At 36.4% G+C, this 24033-nt stretch overlaps 1 protein-coding gene across 2 annotated transcripts in view; it reads right to left on the bottom strand.

The window, feature by feature from the left end:
* Positions 1-24033, bottom strand: part of DLG5 (discs large MAGUK scaffold protein 5) — a 112058-nt gene that overhangs the window by 18781 nt on the left and 69244 nt on the right. The window contains exons 7-20 of one of the 2 annotated variants that reach the window (XM_074907154.1): positions 22255-22567; positions 18199-18429; positions 15982-16166; positions 15178-15303; positions 14329-14461; positions 11321-11448; positions 10560-10735; positions 9916-10019; positions 9104-9196; positions 7172-8191; positions 3513-3651; positions 1620-1767; positions 975-1096; positions 270-359 (exon numbers count right to left, since the gene is read on the bottom strand). In XM_074907154.1, the coding sequence (XP_074763255.1) occupies positions 270-359; positions 975-1096; positions 1620-1767; positions 3513-3651; positions 7172-8191; positions 9104-9196; positions 9916-10019; positions 10560-10735; positions 11321-11448; positions 14329-14461; positions 15178-15303; positions 15982-16166; positions 18199-18429; positions 22255-22567 (3008 nt within the window). The remainder of the gene's footprint in view (positions 1-269; positions 360-974; positions 1097-1619; positions 1768-3512; positions 3652-7171; positions 8192-9103; positions 9197-9915; positions 10020-10559; positions 10736-11320; positions 11449-14328; positions 14462-15177; positions 15304-15981; positions 16167-18198; positions 18430-22254; positions 22568-24033) is intronic. The other variant, XM_074907155.1, reaches the window with a different exon arrangement.

Below are 24033 nucleotides of genomic sequence, written 5' to 3'. Positions count from 1 at the left end.
AACTACTGTAAAACATACAGCAATGCTTATTCTTACTTTTTTTGTGCATTTCTTTCTTAGCGTGCCACGTCCTTGAGTCAACTAACAGAAAAATCAACTGCCATTAGAAAGTTTCTTTTTTTTACCTTTCTGTAGCAAAATGCAAATTTTATAACTTTAATAAAACTGTCATATTTGGATTTTAGTGCAACCTGATTTAACAACTGCAAAGGCTTCAGATTGGTAATACTGAAAATAGTATAACTAAGATTACTTATTAAATAGTTCACCTCTGTCAGAGCCCATCATGGACCTTGGATATCTTGGTGTTAAAGGGATCTTAATTCGTTCTGTTCTGTATTGCAAGTTACTTGAAGAACCTATTTTTACAACAAGAAAATGTTATGACAAAAGTTAAAGCAACTACACCGAACAAAAAAGTACGCTGCAATTCTACTTTTTCAATGAGTATTCAAATGGCCTTTGGTCATTGGTCAGTGCTACAAAGCATGCATTGGCTTTAATATTACTGGGATAGGCATAAACAATATTACATGTCAATCAAGTAAACATAAAAGTTTAATTTATCTTCCAACAATATAATTTACATTAGGCCATTAGTCATCCTTGATCTTTAGGTCTGGAGGTTCTCTCCTTTTCTTCTCTACACCTCACTGAACCTCAGAAATACTTTGGCTGTGCCTCCCATCTCAATAAGGGTACTTTCAAACAGTAACAGGCATGGAAAAAAAGAATCACTCACGTACACACACAGAGCATTTTAAAGAGACTGTAAAGAATGAATTAAACACAGCTACTTTCAGGAAACACCTTTAGTCATAAAACCACAAAAAATTAAGCAAAGAACACAGGAAGCCTTCAGGCTTCACTAGCTATGACAATCTCATAATGCATGTACTTAAGGAATTTTCCATTTGTTCTTTGTCTCCAACATAAAGGAGTCCCACAGGAAATAAATCAGAAAAGCTAGTTACCAAGTCTTGCACTGGATGGTAATGAATTTGAGCCATGAGATGCTCTTGTACGTGTATTTTCAGAGTAGTCATTGGAGTGTTTATGACTTAGGTCCAAGCTCAGGCGACCTTGGTGCTGGGAACTACATAAAAAAAAAAAAAAAACAAACAACCAAAAAAAGGAGAATAGGGCAACAGTTAGAACTGGGCAAAGCACCTCAGCAAACTGGCCAACAAAAAAGCTTTGGTTATCCATGAGTTACTGAATAAATGTAATGTTCCCTTCCTTCCCACTTCCAAATTGTCCCATCATTTTCTGAATTAAGAGAAGTCAAAGGGAAAAATATCCTAGAGCGCTACAAAAAACAGGAAGGCTTTATTTGTTTTGGCAAGAACAAGAAAAGTACATTAGAAATTAGTTCATTAAAAAAATTAATTTCTTTGTCAATATCAGCCAGTGGAGTAGAGGGAAACCTAATCCATCATTTAAGGAAAGACATGAAAGCAAGTGGCACATAACTTCTACACAATAAAGGTTTTGAGAACCCTGGATCAAACTAACACACAACAGTAGCTTGTTTCACTCTGCACTGTATAGGACAACTACTAGAAGCAATTTCATCGTAATAGAAACAAAAACATAAGGAGATATAAATTTCAAAACACCTGGGATGCAGATGCTGATGGCATATTTGGCTGGCCACTGATGGGCAATTGCTGGTGTGAACTCTATGGCTCCAGGCAGTATAGATTGGATTTCTCATGACAGCAGTTACTGCAGGGCATGGTGCTAAGCTTCTTGGTACTGTACCTGCTTAAGATTATAAAAACATATTCTTATCAGCATTAGCTTAGAAACTACAGATTTAGAATATATTTAAATACTTATATAATTATGTATTGTAACATTTACATGTATGAACATGTATCTATAGATAATAATAATTATTATACAGAAAAATACATTATTAAGCACCATGTGACACCTTTTTAGTACATGCATATTTTAAATCTGGTTTATAATAGAGTGGATCATATTACCAAAAATGTAGTCATTTGCAGTGTGTCATTTTAATATGTACTGATAACAACATTTTCTCTGTTTTCAAGTATTAAAACTTTTTTATACAGGAACGCAAGTTTTTATTTGGTACTTGAACTGACTGCAGCTGATTCTTGTTCCCCTTCTGTTGCCTCAAAGACTCCCACTTCTAGTGTGTCCTGTGACCTTATAGTATTTCAATATTTATTTATGAAACTTATTATTCAAGGTGTTAAGTTCACCCATCCTTCAGTACTCAACCAAAGCCTATCTTACCAATTTCCTCTTCAATGAGTTGGTAGCACAGATTACAGTAGCAAAAGCTTGTTCCCATTTCAAGACATATAATTGTATTGTTTAATGTAGGTTTGAATTGGTTGGGTTACTAAGCAAAGGTATCATAAGATAAAACTTACGAGAAACAGTACCTTCTAATACTTTTTCTAGTATTATTAAAACAGAAAGAAAGAAAGAAAAAAGAAATCAAAGAGCAAAAGCTTCTTTGATCTGAGCTACTCTTGAGAACATCTACATTCTGAAAATTAATGGCGACTACAAGGTTTGAAGCTATCCGTTGTTCCAGATACACAAGTCATTACCTCCTTTATGGTCTCCAGTAAAAATAGTGTCTTTCACTATTTCTAGAATGTGCAGGAGTTCAGGGCTTTCCAAAGAACTGGGGGTAAAGTCATAAAAATCAATATTCTCTTGATTTGAAAACCAAGTTTCATATGCAACTGCTGAAAGTAGCTATACTAAGACAAAACATCTAGCAACAACTTTACCAAATGCTTCTTGACTAGTTCAAAGCAACTAGGCATATGATACCCTAATTAGCTCCTGAAGCACTCCATTTAGTCAGCGCCTATATAAAACTTCCTAATATGAACTTCAATACCAACAACTGTTTGATCAACAGGGACAACATACTAACTGTTTTCTGTTCTACCTGATTATATTGTTTTCTGTGTGAGCTGCTTCTGAGTTCCCTCCTTGGCAGCTTAGTATCTCAAACACACTGGAATTTAATCTTTAATTTAAATTAAGATCACAACCAGTTTGGGCACTCAACTTGAGATACTCCAAGTATATAATTTCCAATAGGTAGAACTTAATACATTGCACTTCTTGGAAGTATTTCAGAAGTTAAGTAGCTAAAGCTTGGGACACCTTCATTTACTGTTTGCTTTCGAAAATATCAGAAATCTTACTTGTCTCCCTAATGGATAAGCTTCACCTTGTTCATCATTAATGTATTCTAAACTCCTCTGCACAGAGGCTGATGAAACACAAATTCTTCAGACAGGAGTTGCTCAGTTTTCTTAAGTGTTCTTAAACAGGTTTCACTTCTTTACAGTCCAAAACTGAGCAGACCATGTTCAGATTACAACAGACCATGGAAATATTTTGTGAGTCATGTTTGTTCTGTGCTTCTCATGACTCATCCCCAATATTGTCCAACATGGACAAATTCCTTGAGGTATTCCTAGAAAGTAACTACGAGTTCTGCCACTTACCTGCTGACATGCTGCCAGCATATAAGGCGGCAGTCACAAAGCCATCGCTGTGCCTAGCAGACCGTTTTGGTGAATATGGTGCCCATTCCTGTAGCTCTGGAGACAGATGCTCCTCACTAGCTGGAGCATACTTCAGCACCTACAAAACCACAGAAGTTTGATTACAGGAAGCTGGAGATTCAGAAGAAAAAACAATGGAATAGGTAAAAATTTGTAGCCAATAAGCACCTCCAAACTTTCTAATATCTGTTCAAGAATGTGCTCAACATCACAGTGCTTGTTACACGTTTATCTTTCACTGATTCACTACTACCCCTTCCTCCTCCATTTTGCTTCGCTATTCCTTTTTATTATTAGGTAATCTTTTTAGGCCACTGTTTGCAACTTAACTGATATACTTCCCTTCACGATAAAACACCCATCATTTAGGTAACATTTCTCCTTCAAATTACTGCTTTCACAGGACATTTCAACTTTTATTTCAGTCATTATTGCAAGCGATTCCTAAAGAAGACCTGGCTTACAAGATGAAGTGTTTTTCTCTCAGACTATTTTCAGATACATGTGGAGCAACCTTTCCAACAGAGCAATTCAGGTTTTGGAACCACAACAACTACCTATTCTGTACATAACGAGTAGACGCTGGTGACGTAAGAAACATAAGAATAGCTCAGATACTAACAGTGATGCTAGAGAAACCCAAGTTCAGGGCCTAGCAAGCAGAGTTTACACGTTCGACACGTACAACACAAATCATGACTCTGAAGTTTGTAATAAGTGAAGAATAATTACTGAAAAGGTACTTACAGTTTTTATGATACCGGTATTTTAATTAAATTAAGAGTTACTGAGAGCACAAAGACTCTAAAATGCAGAGGTAGCTTCTTAGAACCAATACTTGATCACTACCATGGGTGCAAGTGTACCATCTAACACTCAGGGATTTAAGTTCTCTTAAGTTTATCAACTCATCAAAGTACACAAACTTACTGTGTATATACACCACTAAGGAAACTGATAGCACCCAATATGGCTACAAATTCAACTACACTGCATGTTCTATACACATATTTTTGATATTATAAACCTTACTTCAGGAATTAATACATGCAGACTGGACACTACTATCACACAACCTGATGTAGTTGAAATGCACAAAGATGATTCCACCAGAGAGAAATTTTCAGAGTGAATGGTGCCCACATTTTGAGGCACAATATCACTTCTGCTCTTCAGTCAACAACTTTAGAGTTACAGAGCTCTGCCTATTTTCTGGAAGGATGGGGGAGAAATTAAAGGGGGGGGGGGGGGGGAAATTCACAGAACCTAGTCCTAATTTAACCCTCGAAATGTAAATTAACTAATACATCCAGTAACCTTAAAAAACAAAAATTATGATTTTATAATTCTATTATACAATTTTCTTCCTCACCTCAAATCACAACTTATATATCTGCATTATCACCTGGGCAGTATGTAGAACCAACCATAATGTGTCCTTGCCTATCCTTTCTGTTCTCTTAAATAGTAAGTGACAAAAAGACCCCCTCTGTTCCAGCCAATGAATTTGTTACATGTAAGTCCCTACCTACATGTGTCCTTGTTACAGTTGGAAGCTCTTCACTCACTGTATAAATATTACAGATATAACCAGGACATTATATATGCTCATGATAATGCATTATAATGAAGAATGGGACTATCAGTGCTAAGGAATCAACCTGCTATTCCATGTAAAGCAAACATTCCATTTTCAAATGTGTTTAATAGCTTGACCTTGTTTTTTTATTATACATGTGCCAAAAGATGACATCAGAATATGCCTTCCTTCACTTCTTGCAGTGCAGTTCTTGATGAAAAACTGTGACCTTTCTCTTAGCCATACTGGTCTTCAGACCTGTGCAGAATAGATCTGCTGATTTCAGCTACAAAACTAAAATCTTATGCTTTTCCGACATTTTCTGTGTGGGTTTTGGTTAGGATGGAGTTAATGTTCTTCATAGTAGCTAGTACTGGGCTATGTTTTGGATTTGTACAGGAAACAGTGTTGATAACAGCTATGATTTTGTTACTGTTGAGCAGAACTCACACAGCTCAAGGCCTTTCCTGCCTCTCACCCCAACCCTCTAGCGAGGAGTCTGGGGGTGCACGAGATGGGAGGGGACACAGCCAGGACAGCTGACCCCAGCTGAGCACAGGGATCTCCCAGACCATACAGCATCATGCTCAGCAGACAAAGCTGGGGGAAAGTTTGGCTGGGGGCCGCTGCTCAGGGACTGACTGGGCATCAGTCAGTTGGTGGTGAGCAGTTGTTTTCATTTTCATCACTTGTCTTTCTTGGGTTTTATTTCTCTCTGTTATCTTGCTTTTCATTACCATTTATTATCTTCATTATTAAACTGTTTTTAACTCAACCCACGAGTTTTCTCACTTTCACCCTTCCAATTCTCTTCCCCCATCCCATTGTGGGGAGCGAGCAAGAGCTTGCGCCGTGCTTAGTGGCTGGGGTTAAACCACAACAATAATGCAGAATTTACTGGACACTTCTATAAAGAAAGGCTTAAAGTTCTCCATAACTATTTTGCAAAAAAAATGTAGGGAAAGCAGATGGAATACAATGGAAGCAGCCAAAAAGAAGAAAACAAAATTGTAGTTGTTCTCTTATACCAGTATTTTTGCAGAACATGGCTCTAAACCTTGTACTCCTTCCAATTCAGCTCTACTGTCTGCATTGCTTCTAAAACTCCATAAAGACAGTGGGATTATCTAGGTATAAACAAGTATGGACAAAGAATATGATATTCTAAGTCATTATGATATGATTATATATAGGCAAAAATAACACTTTTTGAAACTTCAGATTTTAATCGGGGAAAAAAAAAGTAATTGCATCTGCCACCTGAGCAAGTCTGAGGCAGGTGGACCTGAAAAACCACATTATTGATTATGCCACTTTATATATTGTAGTCATCTAAATAGGTTCGTCTTCCTAGACAGCATAAAATTTTTCTTCACCTACTCTGGTAAGACATTACCCACAATCTCTACAGCAGGATTGTTTATTCTAACAAATTATACTCTCATTTTGAATGGTATTATTAAACTGTATTCTCAAAAACACACCATCTTTACAGTGTAATGTGCCTAACACCCTATGAATTTCAAATTATATTTACAAAATTAGAGACACATAGAAAGACTTACAAAAAAGCAACACTGCGAATAGTGTACATTTTTCTATTAATCTGTAGTGAGCTAGGCAACCAATCTGACTTTCATAAAACTTAGAAGGCCTTATTTTCAGTTTTTCTAAAGCTGCCCCTCTGCTTTTTTCTTTTTTTCAGGTTGTCAAAAGCAGACAAGGAAGAGCCCATATCTTACAACAAGCAGCATTAAAACCGAAGATATGGCTGCTAAGCAGAACTCTATCATTCTGTTTGTCAGCTCCCACTGTCTGCTAAATACCGCAACTCCATTAACTAGTTTTCTATTTTGTGATACTGCAAAGCTCCAGCTGAGTCTGGGGTAGCTTCTCAGGGGACCTGGATTTTGAGAACGGGCTGTGCTTCTCCTGTTATAATATGTAACTGGGCACCCAAACCCACTTTTAAAATACACCAAATTTTCTAGTTTTGTGCTTCAATAGACCAAGCTTCTACCTGAAGCGTAGGATTAGGAATGGGCATAGGGGTCATTTTATGCCTCAGAGCAGGAGCTGATTTTGGCCTTGGTCTTTTAATCTCTGGCTCTTCAACTCTTTGAAAGCCAATGTCATCTTCACAGGATTTCCTTGAAGAGAGATGAGTACAGTCAATTCCCTCCTCCCGATAATAATGCCCAGCATTTCTGCTGCGCCCCTTGAGAGTAGCAGAGTCCTGCTTAAGTGCCAAAGAAACTGGAGCCTGTGCAGTGGCTGGGCTGGTGGGTGGTGATCCAGTTGTTACTGTAGACTCTGATGCAGAGCTTGCCTGCTGTTTATGTTTAAATTTGATAGAGTCACTTCTCTTAGGAGGAGTTGGAGGAGTTGAAGCCACTTCAGCTTTTGATGGTTGAGGTGAATGGCCTGTCACCTGATTAGGGGAAAGGTACTCCAGTTTGGGAGGAGTTGGTGGTCTTTTGAAAGTATCAGGATCAAAGATAGATTTCCTTTGTTTTGGCTTTTTGTACACAGAGAACTTTTCTGTTTCTGTTGCTGGGATATTAACCATAACTTTTGGCCAGGTACCACCACTATGCTTAGTTCCATTTCCTTTATCAAATGTGGTCTCAACCATTATACAGTCAGCTCCTGTAGGTTCATAAGGAAGCCTCCTGTTGTCCAAGTCAACAGCTCCATAGCCTCGGTCCCCATATGTCTCTGGGCTGAAAGAGCTGAGACTGTGTTCTGAATTACTGTGGCAACTGTGCACTGTGTTCCTATGAGAGTCTACTCGTAATGTGCTATTAGGAAAAGGTTTGTGATCGCAAAATGAACTGCCGCCCTGATCACTCTGGTCCTTCTTGCCATCCATGATGTCTGGATTGAAAATGTCAGTCTGGGTTGAGCTGTTGAGTTTCAGATTTCTTTTATTTTGGGCTTGTATCTCTGATGCATGAACCCTACAGTTTGATATTTTTTCTGAATCCTTCAGGTTTTCAAATATATTTTGACCACTCCAAGATGAACTCTGAGGAAAAACCTAAAACAAAAACCACACATGATCACCTTATTATTATGGATTATTTCTGTTTAGTATGAGGCATATTCTAGCCTCCTTGATTTACCTGTACCTGAATATACACCAAGACATGTATAGATACAGTTGGGAAAGGTTTAATAAAATCTTACACATTCAAAGCACAGAACATCAGATGAAAAAAAGCTAGAAATTTTTTGAAATTTTCAGAACAATTCCAGAATAGCAACTCCATGTAGTGGCAGAAGCACTGAACTGACTGAGAAGTGACCTGCATTCCACTTCTACCTCTTAAGTGATGTTAGAGTAAGTCATCTTTCATTGTCCATTTCCCCTCAAACATTTAATCTTTTTACTTTCTTAAAACCTCAAGCTCTGGAGCTGGAATTATCACTCACAAAGCCCAGGTGACAGTCTCAGCATAATGGGATTCTAAACTCAATAAGCAGAACAGAATAGTACTTTTATAGCAACGACCCTGAAAAAGAAAGCCTTGTACTTAATCCTCAGGATAGCCAGAGTCCAGTTTTCTGCACAACTCCTTCCTGACTAAAAGCAAACCTTTCTGTTGTCAGAAGGCAGTTTATCTTTCATGTACAAAACTGCCGCAGCTCTGAAGCGGAAACCAAGAAGAAAGAAACAATTGTGCTAGGAGTCATTTCATGTGACTAGCAAACAAGTAGAAAGTAGTAAGAACAATAAGTAAGTTTTATTTCCTACCAGATACCACCATAGTCTTACATTGGAAATAACTGCAGAGTGAGTTAACCACCAGTGAAATGCATCCAGATGGTCTTATTTTTAGCAGAGATTTTTCCATGATGATATATTTATTTTTTTATATATTCTTCCCCGAACAACTAAAATAATTATGTATAAGTTCAAGAAAATTCTGCCAATTTAGCTTCTACTCACCTTCATCAGTGACAGCGTAAGGGAATCTCTACAGTTCCGTAGCAAAGCTTCACATTCAGTAAGCGACTTATTATCTAGTGCAATGCCATTGATCTACACAGAAAAAAAACACAACAGGTATCTGTAAATCAAAGGTGTGGAGCATCTTAGGGTAGCATCTCTGAGACAGGGAAAAACGTTAGTTTTATATGCATACGTGACTGAAACCTGGTTGACCTTTTCTGTTTTTTTCCATTCTCCACTAAAAAATCGAGCCTCCTACCTACAATTTTGCTATTCCTCCTAGAGATACAGTGTAACAACACTTGTTTCACTACAGTAGCCTCTGTGCATTTGTACATCAACAGTAACCACCTTCTGTTTCACAGGAGTTCAATAACTCAGGTCGTTTAAGGCTGCAAACACCCACAGGGAAAAATTCCATCCCCTCCAGAAGGATGACATTCGTGATATTATAATTTAAAAGACAAGAAACCTTTCACTGAACCAAGAGATGACTTTTGGAACTGACCTTTCACATTCAGTATTAAAAAAAAAAATAAATCACAAGTATCATTATGTGTAAGCCAAATGTGAAGTCAGTGTCTCTGTCAAAAATTCTTATCAGATCTAACCTCAGCAAACAACCTGCACATTATATTAATCACTCAGCCTACAAGCACATTAATTTAAAGTAAATATTTAGTGAATATACAAAAAGGGTATAACACAGTGAAAGTAAAAAATTGGAAAGTGTGGCATCTTAAAGAGTAGCATCAATGGTAACACTTATAAATAAATTAAAAAAAGGAGAATGCATTCTTAAAACTTACAGCAATTATTCTATCTCCCACAGTAAGGGAACCCTCTTTGGCAGCTGCGCTTCCAGGCACAACAGCAGCAACAAATACTCCATTTTCTAGACTGACCCCGCTATCTGAAATTCACACACACACACACAAAAAAAATATGAATTTACTCCTGCAATTCAGATACCTTGCTCAAACAACATCTCTGACCTGCATGCATGAGAAATCAATCTAACTACCAAACCAACTGAACTTCAATTTCTAAAAACCCTTTTAAAGAAATAAGAACACAGGGGCGGGGGTAAAATAGAGATTTTAGATATCCTAAAATTTAATATAATCACACAAAGCTGGGGTGACTGATGGGTTTAACAGTCTTGTTTAGACTCCCAGTAACACTCCAGACAGGCAGCTAACTAGAACTAAGTATTAAAAGAAAACAAGCAACCTAAAACCCACCCAAGAACAAAACAAAGAAAACCTGTATTTACAGAATAAAGCTATCAGCAATATTAGCAGTTCTTCGTTTGTTAAGAACAATTAATGAAAATCCCTAAGTAACAGTTTAAGTGGGATTTAAGCAGAGACCCAGAACATGTACTTTCATATCAATCCGTTTTTGGCTGAACAAACACGTACCATTTATATACATCCTTTACAGCCATTACCTTTATGTCCAGAAACATTGATGTGAAGAGGTGTTATCACTCGCCCACCTAAGGACTTCCTTCTTCGAACCACCATATTAATAACACCTCCTCCATTTAGAACAGCTTTTATAACTTGCTTTTTATCCTTATTAATAAGATCCACATCATTTATCTTCAGCAACCAATCATTCACTCTGACAGATAAACAGAAATTAGCAGATCAGTGTTATATTAGCATACTTTGCTGGACACAGCACATGAATAACAGTCAGGAAAATGGATGCAAAAGAGCTGATCTCATACACTAGTCTTAATTATCTTGAGTTCTCCATTCCTGAAAAAGCATTTAATAGCAGCTAAGTGAAAACCAGGACTTCCAGTCTGCACTTCACTAGCAAAAGTATATCCTCAAGTCTACTAAATGACTACTCCTTATTTACAAGCAACTCTGTGGACAGAGGAGAGTTATTAAAAAACTCCTATGAACACTAAGAACAGGAGCAAGTTTCAAATTATCCCTTGCTCTACTCTCCTTTCCCCTTGCCCTCCCCCAATATCTCACCCTCACGTCTTTCCCAAAATTTAAAGAAATAGATCAAAGTCTGGGGAGATAATAAACAGAGGTGATACACAAACAAAAGAACATTTCAAGTCCTGTGAGTTTTAAGAGATGAGTCAAACAGTGTTTAATGGGAAAAACTGAAGACAATTTACAATATGCTTCTATTTAGTTTATTATGATTAGCAAAAGGCAAGTATCCTCCAAAGTCAAACCCTACCTTAATCGACCATCAGCGATACTTCCTTTGTCTACTTTGGTAACAAAGATCCCGCAATCTCCGGGGAGGTATGGTTCATTCACACCTTCTGCCACATCAAAACCAAGTGCTTTCAAGTCCATATCATCCTAATAAATATTAACAAGTGTCTTAACTGCACTGGCAACCATTGTGCTGCTGTCTTAGCAAGAAGCATTACTGTACATTTGTACTACACACTTATATTTACAGGGTACCTGTTCTAGGCAAGTTTTTATATTTTGTACTTCAACATACAACCTCCCAATTCCATTAGTTATTAGGCACCCTCTGGCATTAGAACAATCCTTCTCTCTCAGATTAAGGCTAAAATAATGCAGAAGTGGAACTTCACCAAAGAGGAACAGGAAAGCAGAATGTGATAAAGTACATTCAGACACATATAACCTGTTTTAAGTTATGACGCTGGATGTGCAATGAAAGAACAAGAACATGCTCCCTAACAATATGCATTACTTGGGGAAAAAACCAATTGTAAAGGTAAGGAAACAGCATTGTGTCTTAGTGATGAGCTCAAAGACATCCGCTTTGATATGGCTAGAGACCAGAAGTAAAAAGGAAATAAAGCTCTAACATTATGGGGCACTATTTCTAAATACAGATTAGAGGTGATATTCTGCCAATCCTGGCCCAAAACAGATCATCCTCAATGTGAAAAGTGATAAACACCTTTAACAAATCAGTCATTGAACCAAACTCGGAAATTTTAATTTAGTGTTTGCTTTGGTAAATGGCAAGGTCACTGTAAATAAAAAATCTGGTTAAAGAAAATAAACTGAGACCAGCTGATCACAAACTGATTTATTTGGCTATTGTCAGTGTTAAATAGTATATTTATAAAACTTAGAGAACTCTACTTGAAATCAGCTGGACCAATCACCTCAGCATACTGAAGGGATACTTGAAATTTGAAATCTAACATGCAAAAATTAAATAAAGCTTAAATCAGACATGTAAGGCATGGTTCTAGACATGGTTCAATGACCCTTAAAAACAGAAGTCCATAAAGTCTTCAAGGAGTGCAAAAGATGCCTGATAAAAGCTGAAGATAAAACATCAAAAAATATTAATATTTAACAGAAATTAAATTGAGCTAAACCTGCCAAAACCATACTACAACCCTTAAGATTTTTCCAAACGTTCTGTGTAAGAAAAAAATTCAAAGGGAAGAGCATGGGGCTGCCATAAGATAAAGATTGAGTAGAAATCACAGTATCACTGCACAGCCTCAGAGCTGAAAAATGAGGATTATTTCTCTCAGTTTTGAGCCGAGTGATTATGTAGAACATGAGCTTAGGCAGGCAGGTAAAGTTGAAGCACAAATAAAAGGATTTAAATGTATTCAAATCTATAATCTCCATCCTAGAATTCAAATGCTGATAGGTCAGGAAGGATTTTCCCATACACCTAAAGGCTGGCACAATATTATTGCCAGAATTTGATAGCAGCAAGTGTAATCCCTATGTTTAGGAAAAGGAAATGTATATTCAAATGACAAAGTCTATGTATTTGATCTCAGTAATGCAAACATTTAGAATAATCTTTGAAGTAAAGATTACCTAAGTAACTGCGCATGAATGGAATATTCATCAGGCTGCAATGTTTACTGCAAGTACAGCATATGCTAGACTTGCTAACTAATTTTCCAGACAATGGAAAAGCAATGCTTTTAGTTATCAGTTAAAATGGAGAAGATGGCAATGCACAAAATCTGATTATGAAGATGCTGGTCAAAAGAGATAAAAAAAGCAGAAAGAATTTACAGATAGTGGTCCTGATGGATCAGCATTGGTACTCACTTCATATAGTCTTTCCAATCTATGTATTTCAACATATAATAATAATAAATAATATTTTTAGTGTCAAAAAATTAGTGATTAGTGAAAAAATAGCATGTTAGTGATTTTGTTGGGATGCACTGTCAGAACACAGACAGACTGGAAGAGCACAATAAAAGATGACCCCAAATATTGCAGTAAAATAAAAGGGATTTAATTTGACAGCATCAAATCACAAGCTCTGTCATTCAGGAAAGAAAGGAATTCTGGTATATGCAGCAGCTGTTATAAATTAAACACAATCTGGAAGACCACCTGTGTGTTCTATGGGGTCAAAAAAATTACTATTAGCAAACAATGATGTGCCAGCCAAAAATTTCAAACAGAACAGCATACAAGACTTGCATACAAAAGAGTGAAATAAAATTCGACTACAATGAAGAAAAATAAAAGTAAATAGAAAAAAGTACTACTAGGATAATGAAAGGATGCAGAGGTTATCTGGAAAGCCAAACATAAGAATTTTATTTAATATGCTGAAATGGAAAAGGGATTTAACTTTCTCTACAGACAAGCAAAAGAGTTTAGCATCATCTTTCATCCCAGACTTTAAGCTGAAGGGCAATGTTGCCCTGAAATATATGTTCATCATGAATAAATACTTCTAATACTTCAAAATTTCTAATCAAACCTGAGCAAAAGTAGGAGAAATAACTTCATGTAAAAGCTTAACTATTTTATGCATGTATTATTAAGTGATGTTGCTTATAACAGTAGAGGACTTGTCTCTCCAATGTCAGTGTTTCCATCACATCTTAAGTTTTAGCTGCCTTAGCACTGCCATTTCTGCAATGAATCACTAACTTTAAGAATACTAAATGCTTAACGTAAAACATTTCTTTATAGTGCGTGGACCTGGATACCCTGCAAGATCAGACTGAGGAACTTATTTTTTTTTTTATAATTCATCAAAATAAAAGCTTGTGCATAACTGCTTGGTTTTGCCAACTATTTCCATGTAGACATTACCACACTTGCTGCGTGTTTGTGTGGTTCCTTGCACAACAATAATAAAGAACTAAAGAAAATACAGACAAGAGTTATTTCTAATCATATCGAGTATCAGGATGTTACAGTTGACTTCAAAGCTATCCACTATATAAGATAATCCAGTTCGTGATTTTGACTTACTCTGTCTTTTTCAAATTCTACCACTTCTGTTTCCCATTCCAAAGAATCTGTGTCTATGGCTGAGTCATGGGAACTATGGGCCATCAACTGGCGGAATCTGGCCTCCTTTTCTAACTGATTCTCCATCTTCTCCCTAGGAAAAGAAAATAATTATTTATTTAGAAGGTTTGTCTGTGTCTATAAACTGATACATAATGTTTTTGTCATGAGATCCTTTATATTTTGTTCTCTAAACCAAAAATGTGCCAAAATGCCACATGCTTCCATCTTTCCAATACTCTTGGGCTGCTATCAAATTTCCTTTTCTATATATTGTCCTAACATATTTTTTGCATTATTTTTTACATGATTGAAGTGCACAACTATGTTTCTAACATGACTCAAAATGCATTTAATTTACCCACAGATAAGCTGCGCCAGTATGCTCAGGACAAGTGGGGCATGATAAATATTGACAGTAAAACCTCTTCCACAATGTACTGAGATGATGTATGATGCACACCTTCCTTGCATTCATAAACCAGTGAGAATACAGTTCAGAGGAACTATAAACTGCAGTTAATCCAACTTCAGTGTAGAATCCCATATTGTTTAAGTGTATCTCCACAGTACAAAGCTTAGAATATGTCTCACTAATATGATGAAAAGGTTAAGGTAGTAAGACTTAAGATCCTGTCCATCACAATAATTTCCACAATAACTAAAAATATAGGCAGTGTTTTCACACAGAATATCATGAATATCTGCTGCCTACAGCTATAAAAATACATGGTTCACTAGCAAACACAGCTAAGAAACCAAAGTTTTTGGCACAAACTTTCATGCAGTTTGATCATTTATCTAACATACTTCAGTTCCTTCAGTTCACGAACAGCATCATTCTTCTGCTTTCTCATGTCATCCAGATTGCGAAGAGCTTCAGCCAAGTCACTCACAGCCCGGTCTCTCTCCCTCCTTAAGTTGTCACACAAAGTCCTTCAAAAGCAAATAAGTTTCAATTCAGTTACCTAAAACCCTATCAAAGTAACAAACTAGTTTTACCACATTGTATAATTAATACAAAATTTTAAAAAGCAGTTTCAAAAGATCTTGCTCTAAAAAAAAAAAAAAGTATAAGGAAGAAAAAAATTACATATGTAAGGTTTTAAGGAAAAGCTTGTCAAGTTAACAGAACATTTTTTCAACTCCTCCAAAACTTTATTTCTACTTATCTTCTTCCATCTAGCAGAAAATAAATTATTATTTTCCCTCAGTTCCTTACATATGATTAGCAGAGAATATGTTGGGTAATGTTTGCAAAATGTCCCCACAAGTAAAGAATTATTTGCAGGACTAATCTTAATATATCTAATCCTGCAGCATCATTAGGTATATCATGCCTAAAAATGCATAATTTGTTGTTCCTACATAGCAATGCTGTTAGGCTCTACTAGAGACATATTATGGGCATGAAAACACAGACAAAGCGAAGTATCTTGTAAGGCACCCTCAAGTTTAAAATAGAAATACTAAAAAAACCCCCAAAAGCTGCACTGTGACAGCTAATGCAGAAGTTGAAGAAAGTGTGAGCAAAACCCAGCAAGCCCTAGAATTGCATCAACTGCACACAAGGTGTTATAAAGATCACTTGTGTACCATCTAGGATTTGTTTACCGTATACTTTCCCTTTCTGCAACAATCTTATCCCGCTCTTGAAAGGCCCAATCTCTCCTACACTTGGCTACTTCTGCTTCCTGGACAGCTTCTTTTAGTTCTTGTGACATTGCCTCATATTGTTTCCGAAGCATTTCAATTTCTTTGTTTGCTCTTTCTATGTCTAGGGTAGCAGAATCTTGTATCTAGGAATTAAGAAACATAGGTAAGTATTGCAAGCACAATTTTTAGGTAAGTATGCACAAACAGCTTTTACTGTATGCGTGTTGCCCAATGTATTCAATTCTCATGTTTTCATGAAACATGTTCATTTATCTTAAAGGCAACTTCAGGGGAAAAACAAAAAATAAAGCCTTCTGTAATATATTTCACCCAGTAGCACACAAGTTTGTGCGAATATAATCTATGTGAATAAGAATCCTCACTTCAAAATAACATCAGTGAACATTTTGTATTCCAGGGATGACATTTCATGCTTCTATCTTGTTCTGCTTAGCAGACAAAAAATATTCAAGGATATTTAGAAATCAGATGTGCTATTTATTATACACAGTTACACTACCGATTTCCTACATTAGTGTCTGTCATTTACCCTGGGACAACTAAATGTACACATTCATAACACAGACTTGTGATTCACACAGGTCCCTTAACTCCAAATCAGAGCAACGGAATTCCAAAAAAGTTTTGACTGTTTAGCATTTTAGATAATAATTACTTTCTTCTTAAATTAACTTGTTCCTCAAACATTCTCTATGCTGAACAAGAGAAATGGTGAAAAGAGCAAGACAAATATGCAAAGAATACTCCAAGCTTGCAGCACAACAAATACAACCCAACTACAACAGTACAGCCCACCACAAGCACTGAAGACCATGGGCTTACAAACAAATGTGTGCCTAATTTCAAGAATAAAATTAAATCTAATGAATCTGACTAGACTTGTCATTTGATTAAATTTTGGAGGAATGTTTTTAAGACCTGAATGTATCTGTATCAAAGAGAGACTATTAAGTCACAATTAATACACTTTAAAGCCTTTTTTTTTCCCCGAGTTATAATTATATTCAAAAATAAAAAAGCACTGAACCTTAAACCCCAGATATAAATTCTCACCGCAACATTAAAAAATAAAAATGGCAACAAATATGACCAGAGGCTATGAAGAGTCATGTCTGGCCTTTTAATTGTCTCTTTCATTTCCAAGGATCACTTTCTTCTCTTCCAGTCCACTGGCAGGAAAAAGACAATCAAAAATCCCACTCAGATCAACAAAGCAGACATATTTTAAATATCTGTTGTGATCTGGAATCTGCCAAAGGTGAGCATCTGACCAGGTCCGTTGCTAAGTCACAGCAAAGTTCACCCAATTTTATCACTTCCTTGATAAAAGCACAAGTTTCCAAAATCCCACTGGTTTGGCCATGAAGAACGGAAGACAATGAAAGATTTATTTCCGGTACAACTGAAAACATCGTTTAATTGCTTCCCCACACACTCACTCAGACTTGGCAAATCATCATGACAGGCAAGACTAAAAACTTTTTTTGTACCGCTAAAGGGTTGGTATTCAATGAAAAGAGAGTACAAGTTTAATGAAAACAACCCAAAATACATAGTTCATATTCTTGAACTGTTTCATGCACATAAAAGTTGTGATACTATGCACTGTCACACTAGATTATATGTAAGCATTTGCTGTTGTATGTGAAATGATACTCAGTATCACACACAAGACAACAGCATCAGTAAGTGTGCAGAACTGTAAGAATGTTACTACCCACACAGAGACATAAAGTGTCAGAATAGCATATTTATACTAAGAATGTGTACCTATCAGAAAATTTACAATTACACTTAACTTTCTTTACGAAGTATTAGAAATGGCTAACAGCCCGAGCAGGTCACAGGCATGAACAACATGTTACAGATGGCAACCTACCAGCAGGTAATAAACTGCCTAGCCACCTACTGGATCACAGTATTTCGTTTGTCATTTATTTTTACAAACAGAAACTTAATATGAAGCATGACTATTTCTTTCAAATAAGAAGTTCTGTCACTATTTCTTGAAGAATGTACGTGCATTTATATGTAGGTATTAGAATTACTTGGGGAAAAGGGGAAATACACCCAGTGTACCCAGACTAATCTCTTGGAAATTACTGACCCTTTGAAGCTAAGAAAGAAAAGGGCATCTGTGAAAACTTGCAATACCTGACGGGCTTGATAATATTCCCTTAGTAGATGATCTCTCTGGATGATAGCTTCTGTCCTCTCTTTCCTGGCAACATCTCTCTCTTCTTTCACTGTCTCTATATCCTTGCAAGCTTGGTCAAGTTCCTTCTGGGCCTCAGCTTTGTCTTTCACTTCATGACAGTATTTTTCCAGCAGTTCATTCCTCTCACAAATGGCTCGATCTCTTTCCACTAGAGCTGAGTTTAATTCCTAAAACAAGATCCATTGTTCACAGTAGGTTAAGTACAGAAGGGAACAGTTCATCTTTTCAACTGGAAACACATTGACACCTTAAAAGCCTGGATAGTTCTGAAAAATGGGAGCACAACAGGACTGTGCTCACATTACATATGAGTAAGTAATATCAAAGAATATCAAATGTAGTATTAAAGATATCACACCATTACATTAGCACAGCGCTAATGTCAAAAGTAAGCAAGAACCTGGGAGCACTCACAGTTTTGAGGAACCATAATCAGGGAAGGTTATTAACCAGTCAAGACCTGGTGTTTTAAAAAAAGGCTTTAAATATGGCAAACGGTAAGAATACATTGCAAATTTTAAGTAACTGTCTCGATTTTATAGGACTGAAATAATTTAGACAACCAAGCCACATAAGTATCTTACAGCTTCCTCATAAGTTTTAAAGGGACAATGAAGTCATATTCCAGTAAGATACCAATTTGAAAACTGAAGAATGTTCAAAGTTAAAACTACAGTATGCCATAAAGCAGAATGACAGTACATCTCACCAAATATGAAATTCAAATACATGATAATGAAAAAAAGAGAGTCAAACGTAGCTCTAAAATACAATCTGTCCTTTTAAAATAGTTTCAGCTAGACTTCCTATTGGAAGAAAGAGGCATTGAAACAGTTTAATTTCATGCCACTAAAATTTCAGATGGTCCAGCTTTCTAAAAGCAGTCACCCAATAGCTACAAAGAAGTCCATCTACATACAGACTCTCTTACCTGGAAACTACTGATGTTTTGATCTCAAGATTACCAGAGATAGCTGACATGTCAAAAGTAAAAGACAGAAAGGGTCCAAATATTTAAGGATACAAAGACACCATGTTGTAAACTGACTTTTATTCTATTTTGCTTTACAGTTTGCAAGAAATAAAATTGAGTACTTAAAGCATGGATGACAACTGCATTTTGCTGTACTAACATAATAGATGCATCTAATTAAGGCTAGTTAGACTGTTAAAACAGTTCTGTTGACGATATTGAGAGATATTTTTTCTGTAGAGTAACAGACAAGCACTAGAATTAATTACACACTCTGTGAACTTTAAACATACCACTGAATGTCAATTACCAGAGCTCTCAAGTTTTTTTCAACATGAGTAAGAGCTTCCATTGCACAGTACCTCTGAAGAGAGAAATCCCTAACTCATCTGGTAGTGCAGACAAGTTTTAGTAATGGAAACAACAACTGGCACAGCTTAACTATAGTCTGTATGAAATGTACATTCAAATGTGTGTATAAAACACAAAAATATTAAGCCTTTTCCCACATGCAGCTGAAAGTCATCAAGTATGAAGGCAGAGGAAAAGCTCTTAGCAAGCCCTTCATTAAACAAGAATTTACAGTACTTTAAGGTGATGGGAAAAAACCACATATTGTCACAGTTTATTCCAGCATGCTCGATATAAACTATCTGAATAAGAGCAGCCATTGCCTCTAGTGGTCAGTAGTAAAATTTCACCTCTGTCTTTTTCCTGTGACATTTGCACAAACTTACATGAAAACACGAGGCAATGTGTCATTTGGCCCTGACTAGAACAGCTTCTGTTTGGAAACATTACAGTGGTTTTGACAGAAGAACAATTCTGAATTTGTGAAAAATTCTTATGTTTGAAGGAAGTTCTCACATCTGAATATAGTGTGGTAAGGATACAATACAGGATAAAATACAACAGGTCTATTGGACAGAGGGGAAAGCTGACTACCACTGAGATGAAACACAACATTCTAAGTATTTGCTGGAGCACAAGATTATGCCAAACAAAAACACCACTGCGGAAAATAGAGGGGGAAACTTACAACGTCTAATCCCTAGCTTTGAGCAGCCAAACTCATGGGAACTTAATCCAAACTGTCCGTAGTTCAAAATTCTGAGATTTCTTCTGTCATCTCTAAATGCAGACAATTAGTACATTTTGGATATAAATTAATCCATTATGTATGGGCATGTGTGACCAATAAAGCTTAAATATCTAACTAGGAGATTGACTGACTGACCTCATCCGTAACTTGCTCATGGTATAATGCTTAAAAATCAACCTCTTCTCCATTTCATTTGCTTCTGCATTTCTTTGGAACACAAACTACAAGCTTCAGGGAAGAAACTACATTTAAAATAACCTAAATAGAATAAGTGCTATCAGTCAGTGGGTGCTATATAACAGGGCACTTAAAGCTGCTATACGTCACAAGGAAAGTGAAGATCATTAAGTTACATTTTGGCAAGCACCAGACCAGCTATTCACCGACATAGGGGCATCTTTCAGGATATTATTTTAAGTAAATGTATCAATTGATCAAGAGGTTTTTTCAGCCTTTAAAACATTTCCCTTGCCAGAACTAGAAAAATCTCTTACGCACTGAATGCAGCTGCAGTGACCCAGTACTATGTGACACAGGAACATACCTGCTCACAGTCAGAAGAGCCACAGCTACAGGAAAGGATAACAGGAACAAAAAAAAGCTCACAGTACTGCTATTTAGCACATTATAGAAAGAGTCATGACTGCTTTCTGATTGGCCAGTTCCGGGCGTGAAGAAAAATACAGGTCTGTGCCCTGCCAGCGTCTCACTCACCAATCCTAGGCTCTTTCTGGTTCTTATTAAAATAACCTTCAGGTCACCTAGGTAGAAGGAATACCCATGTATTTAAAAGTTTAATTTCCTGCCCCTTAAAGCACTTTGGCAAGTTACTCATAATGCCACAATGACAGGTATATCAAATTGAAGCAGTACAACTCATTGTGGCTATTTCCATCAGTATTCCTTATTAGTTACCCTGATTCCACTGAAATCGACAGACATTTCTGTTGGCTTAGTGGCTTTGATGATATTAGAACAGATATTAAAACCTCACTCACTGTAAAAGCTAAACTACATAGCTGACAAATACACAGAGTTGGAAACTATGAATTCTTAAAAATCAAAGTTAGTTATCTCTAAAAGCTCTAATGCCGTATGTCACAATCTACATTATGTCCGCAACAATGGTGTTATTTTTAAAAAGCTCCACATTCTAATTTTTCCTGAAGATCATTTTTACAAATGTAATGCTGTGAAAAAAGTAAAATGAGATTTATAGGCAATGGAATACATTTGCTTGTACCTATTTCATGCTAAATGAAGTATTTCTAAACCAAAGGGTCAAGTGAATGCATGTCAGCTGAAATGAAACCGAGCAGCAAATCGTGTTTTGGAAATCCTCACAGCATCATTATAGCATTTCAAGAACATATCGCTGAATAAAACAAAGTTCTGGTTTCACACACTTTAAGGCATGCCTGAGTTCTACTGAAAGATCTTCAAAATATCCTCCTTAACTTAAAGGCAGAAGGAGGGCAAATAAGTAAGAACATGCATGTCAGCACAGGCTTTGCATAAATATTTGAGACTACGTTATTATGTACCGTCTTAAGTCACAGTAGATAGTATCCAGTGGTTCCTGTAGAGGTTAGAAGTTAAAAATAATGAATATTTAGAGCTATATTGTTACAGAGAATATTACTTGAGAAGGCACAGAAGACCAACGCAGTAAAGCAAGAATTTATAATCAGCAGAACAGAATTAAGTCGAGTGAATATCAAATTTCAACTGACAGGTACTCTATTCAAACACGGAAGCTTAATAAATGGATAGTAAAAAGGACAGCTATAGGAAAACAGCAGCACAGAATTTCCTCTTTGCAGCACACTCCTATTTTCCATTAATAAGTCATACGTTTCTGATTCTAGCATCAATGTATACTCATTTCCCTTCCCCATCAAAACAACAGGTTAGTACCTGTCTTAAAGCTTCCATCTCTTCACTAGCCACTCGCTTCTCAGAAGTGGTGTTTTTCAGTTTGGACTCTGCAAGCTCCAGCTCTGTTTGAAGTTTATCTACCTCCTTGATTACTTGATCTCTCTCACTCATTATGAGGCGGTATTCATTGAAAACTGAATCCCTTTCTTCCTTGTATTTTTCTGCATCCTTTGCTGCTTTTAGCTGCATTGTCTTGAACCTTGTCACCTCCGACTGTAATCGCTCCATCTCTCTCTGCAACTCTTTGTTTTGCGCTGTGGCGTTGCTTAGTTCCTGCTGTACTGATTCAAATCTAAAAACAAGTAGAAACACCAGTAAGATATTTGTTCCTCATTTTCCTTTTTCATACATCAAGGATTTAGCTGGATAACCAAATGTATCCATTGGTAAAACACAACTGCAGAGGACTTCTTAGACAATTTACTCTGAGTACTGCAAAATAAAACTTAGACCAATTATTGCTTTAGGAGTATTAGCGAACCTTCAGAAATATTACAGAACAACTTTAAGGAACTGAAACATTAAAACGGTTAGAAATTATTTAGGAGTAGTTTAATTATTAAAAGTAAATTTCTAACAAATTATTCTAAAAGGAATGCAAAATGTTACCATTACTGAACAGTACAAGTTTAACTTTATTTACTGCACTTGAGCTCTGCTCATCTTAGAAATTAATTCCTTCTCCCAGCATACACTCTCAGGCATGTGGGAAGGAAGGGAAACAAATGCAGAAATTGGAAAAAAAGAGAGTAACTTCCACATGCCCAAATATGCCACAAGGTTGGTAATGGATAGGTCAGAGGAGAAAAAAAAGTGGGCTTACAGTAAAAATGCAGACAATGGAACTAAAACCAGGTACTATTTGTTTTCATTAGTAGGTCATCCAGTACAACTGAAATGCAAAATATCTTAGCATTTTAAAAAATTACTTTTGACAGTTAACACAGATGAAAACATATGTATTTTATCAATACAACCTACTAAAGTATAGCACAATCAAAAAAAAAGGTTTAATTTAATTTATAAGTAGTAACATTTCTGTTTATATTGACAAGGCATTCTTAAAAGTAGGACTATAATTCCATACAGAAGTTCACAATTAGGTCTGAAAAGGAACTTCTCCTGAGAGCAGAGTTTTACCACAACTGGACACTAAGATTTCCTTAAGTGTCTTTTCCAAAACTCACAGGTAAATGCCACTGATGGAAACACAGTACCTAACCTGCTGGACTTCTAGGCTTATCCAAATTTCAGGTGCCCACAAACCTCTGGCAGACTTTGTGCTCTCTCTCTCTCACGCACACACATCCCTCACGCTATTTAAAAGTGCAATTTCTTGTCTAATGCAGCATGTTGCCTGACCTTTCCTGAAAGAGCTGTAAAATCAATTTCAAATATTTCCTCAAAAGCCTCAGTGTATTCAAAGCATTGCCATAGCTTTACTGAAGCATCTGCCAGTAATTTCAAAACCATCACCCTGTTCCTTTCAGGCAATTCTTCAGTTTAAGATATCACTGGTCTGGCAGTATAGAAGACCTAACATTACAATCTTAATTTCTTTTTTATTTTCAGAACTGTGAGCACGAAGGTAAGAAGAATATACTATAGGAGAAGTACAAGAATGTCAGACTACATTTAACTATGACAAACCACCTCATTGCCATGAGAGAACCCACAGTACATTTGAAAATTATTTGGGGGGTCAAATCAGGAAGAACACTGTGAAGATACAGGGGAGAGTGAAGGAGAAAAAATTTA

This window comes from Athene noctua, chromosome 5, assembly GCF_965140245.1.
Source record: "Athene noctua chromosome 5, bAthNoc1.hap1.1, whole genome shotgun sequence".
NCBI lineage: Eukaryota > Metazoa > Chordata > Aves > Strigiformes > Strigidae > Athene > Athene noctua.
Note: the sequence above shows the minus strand (reverse complement) of the source record. Positions and strands in the feature narration are given on the sequence as shown.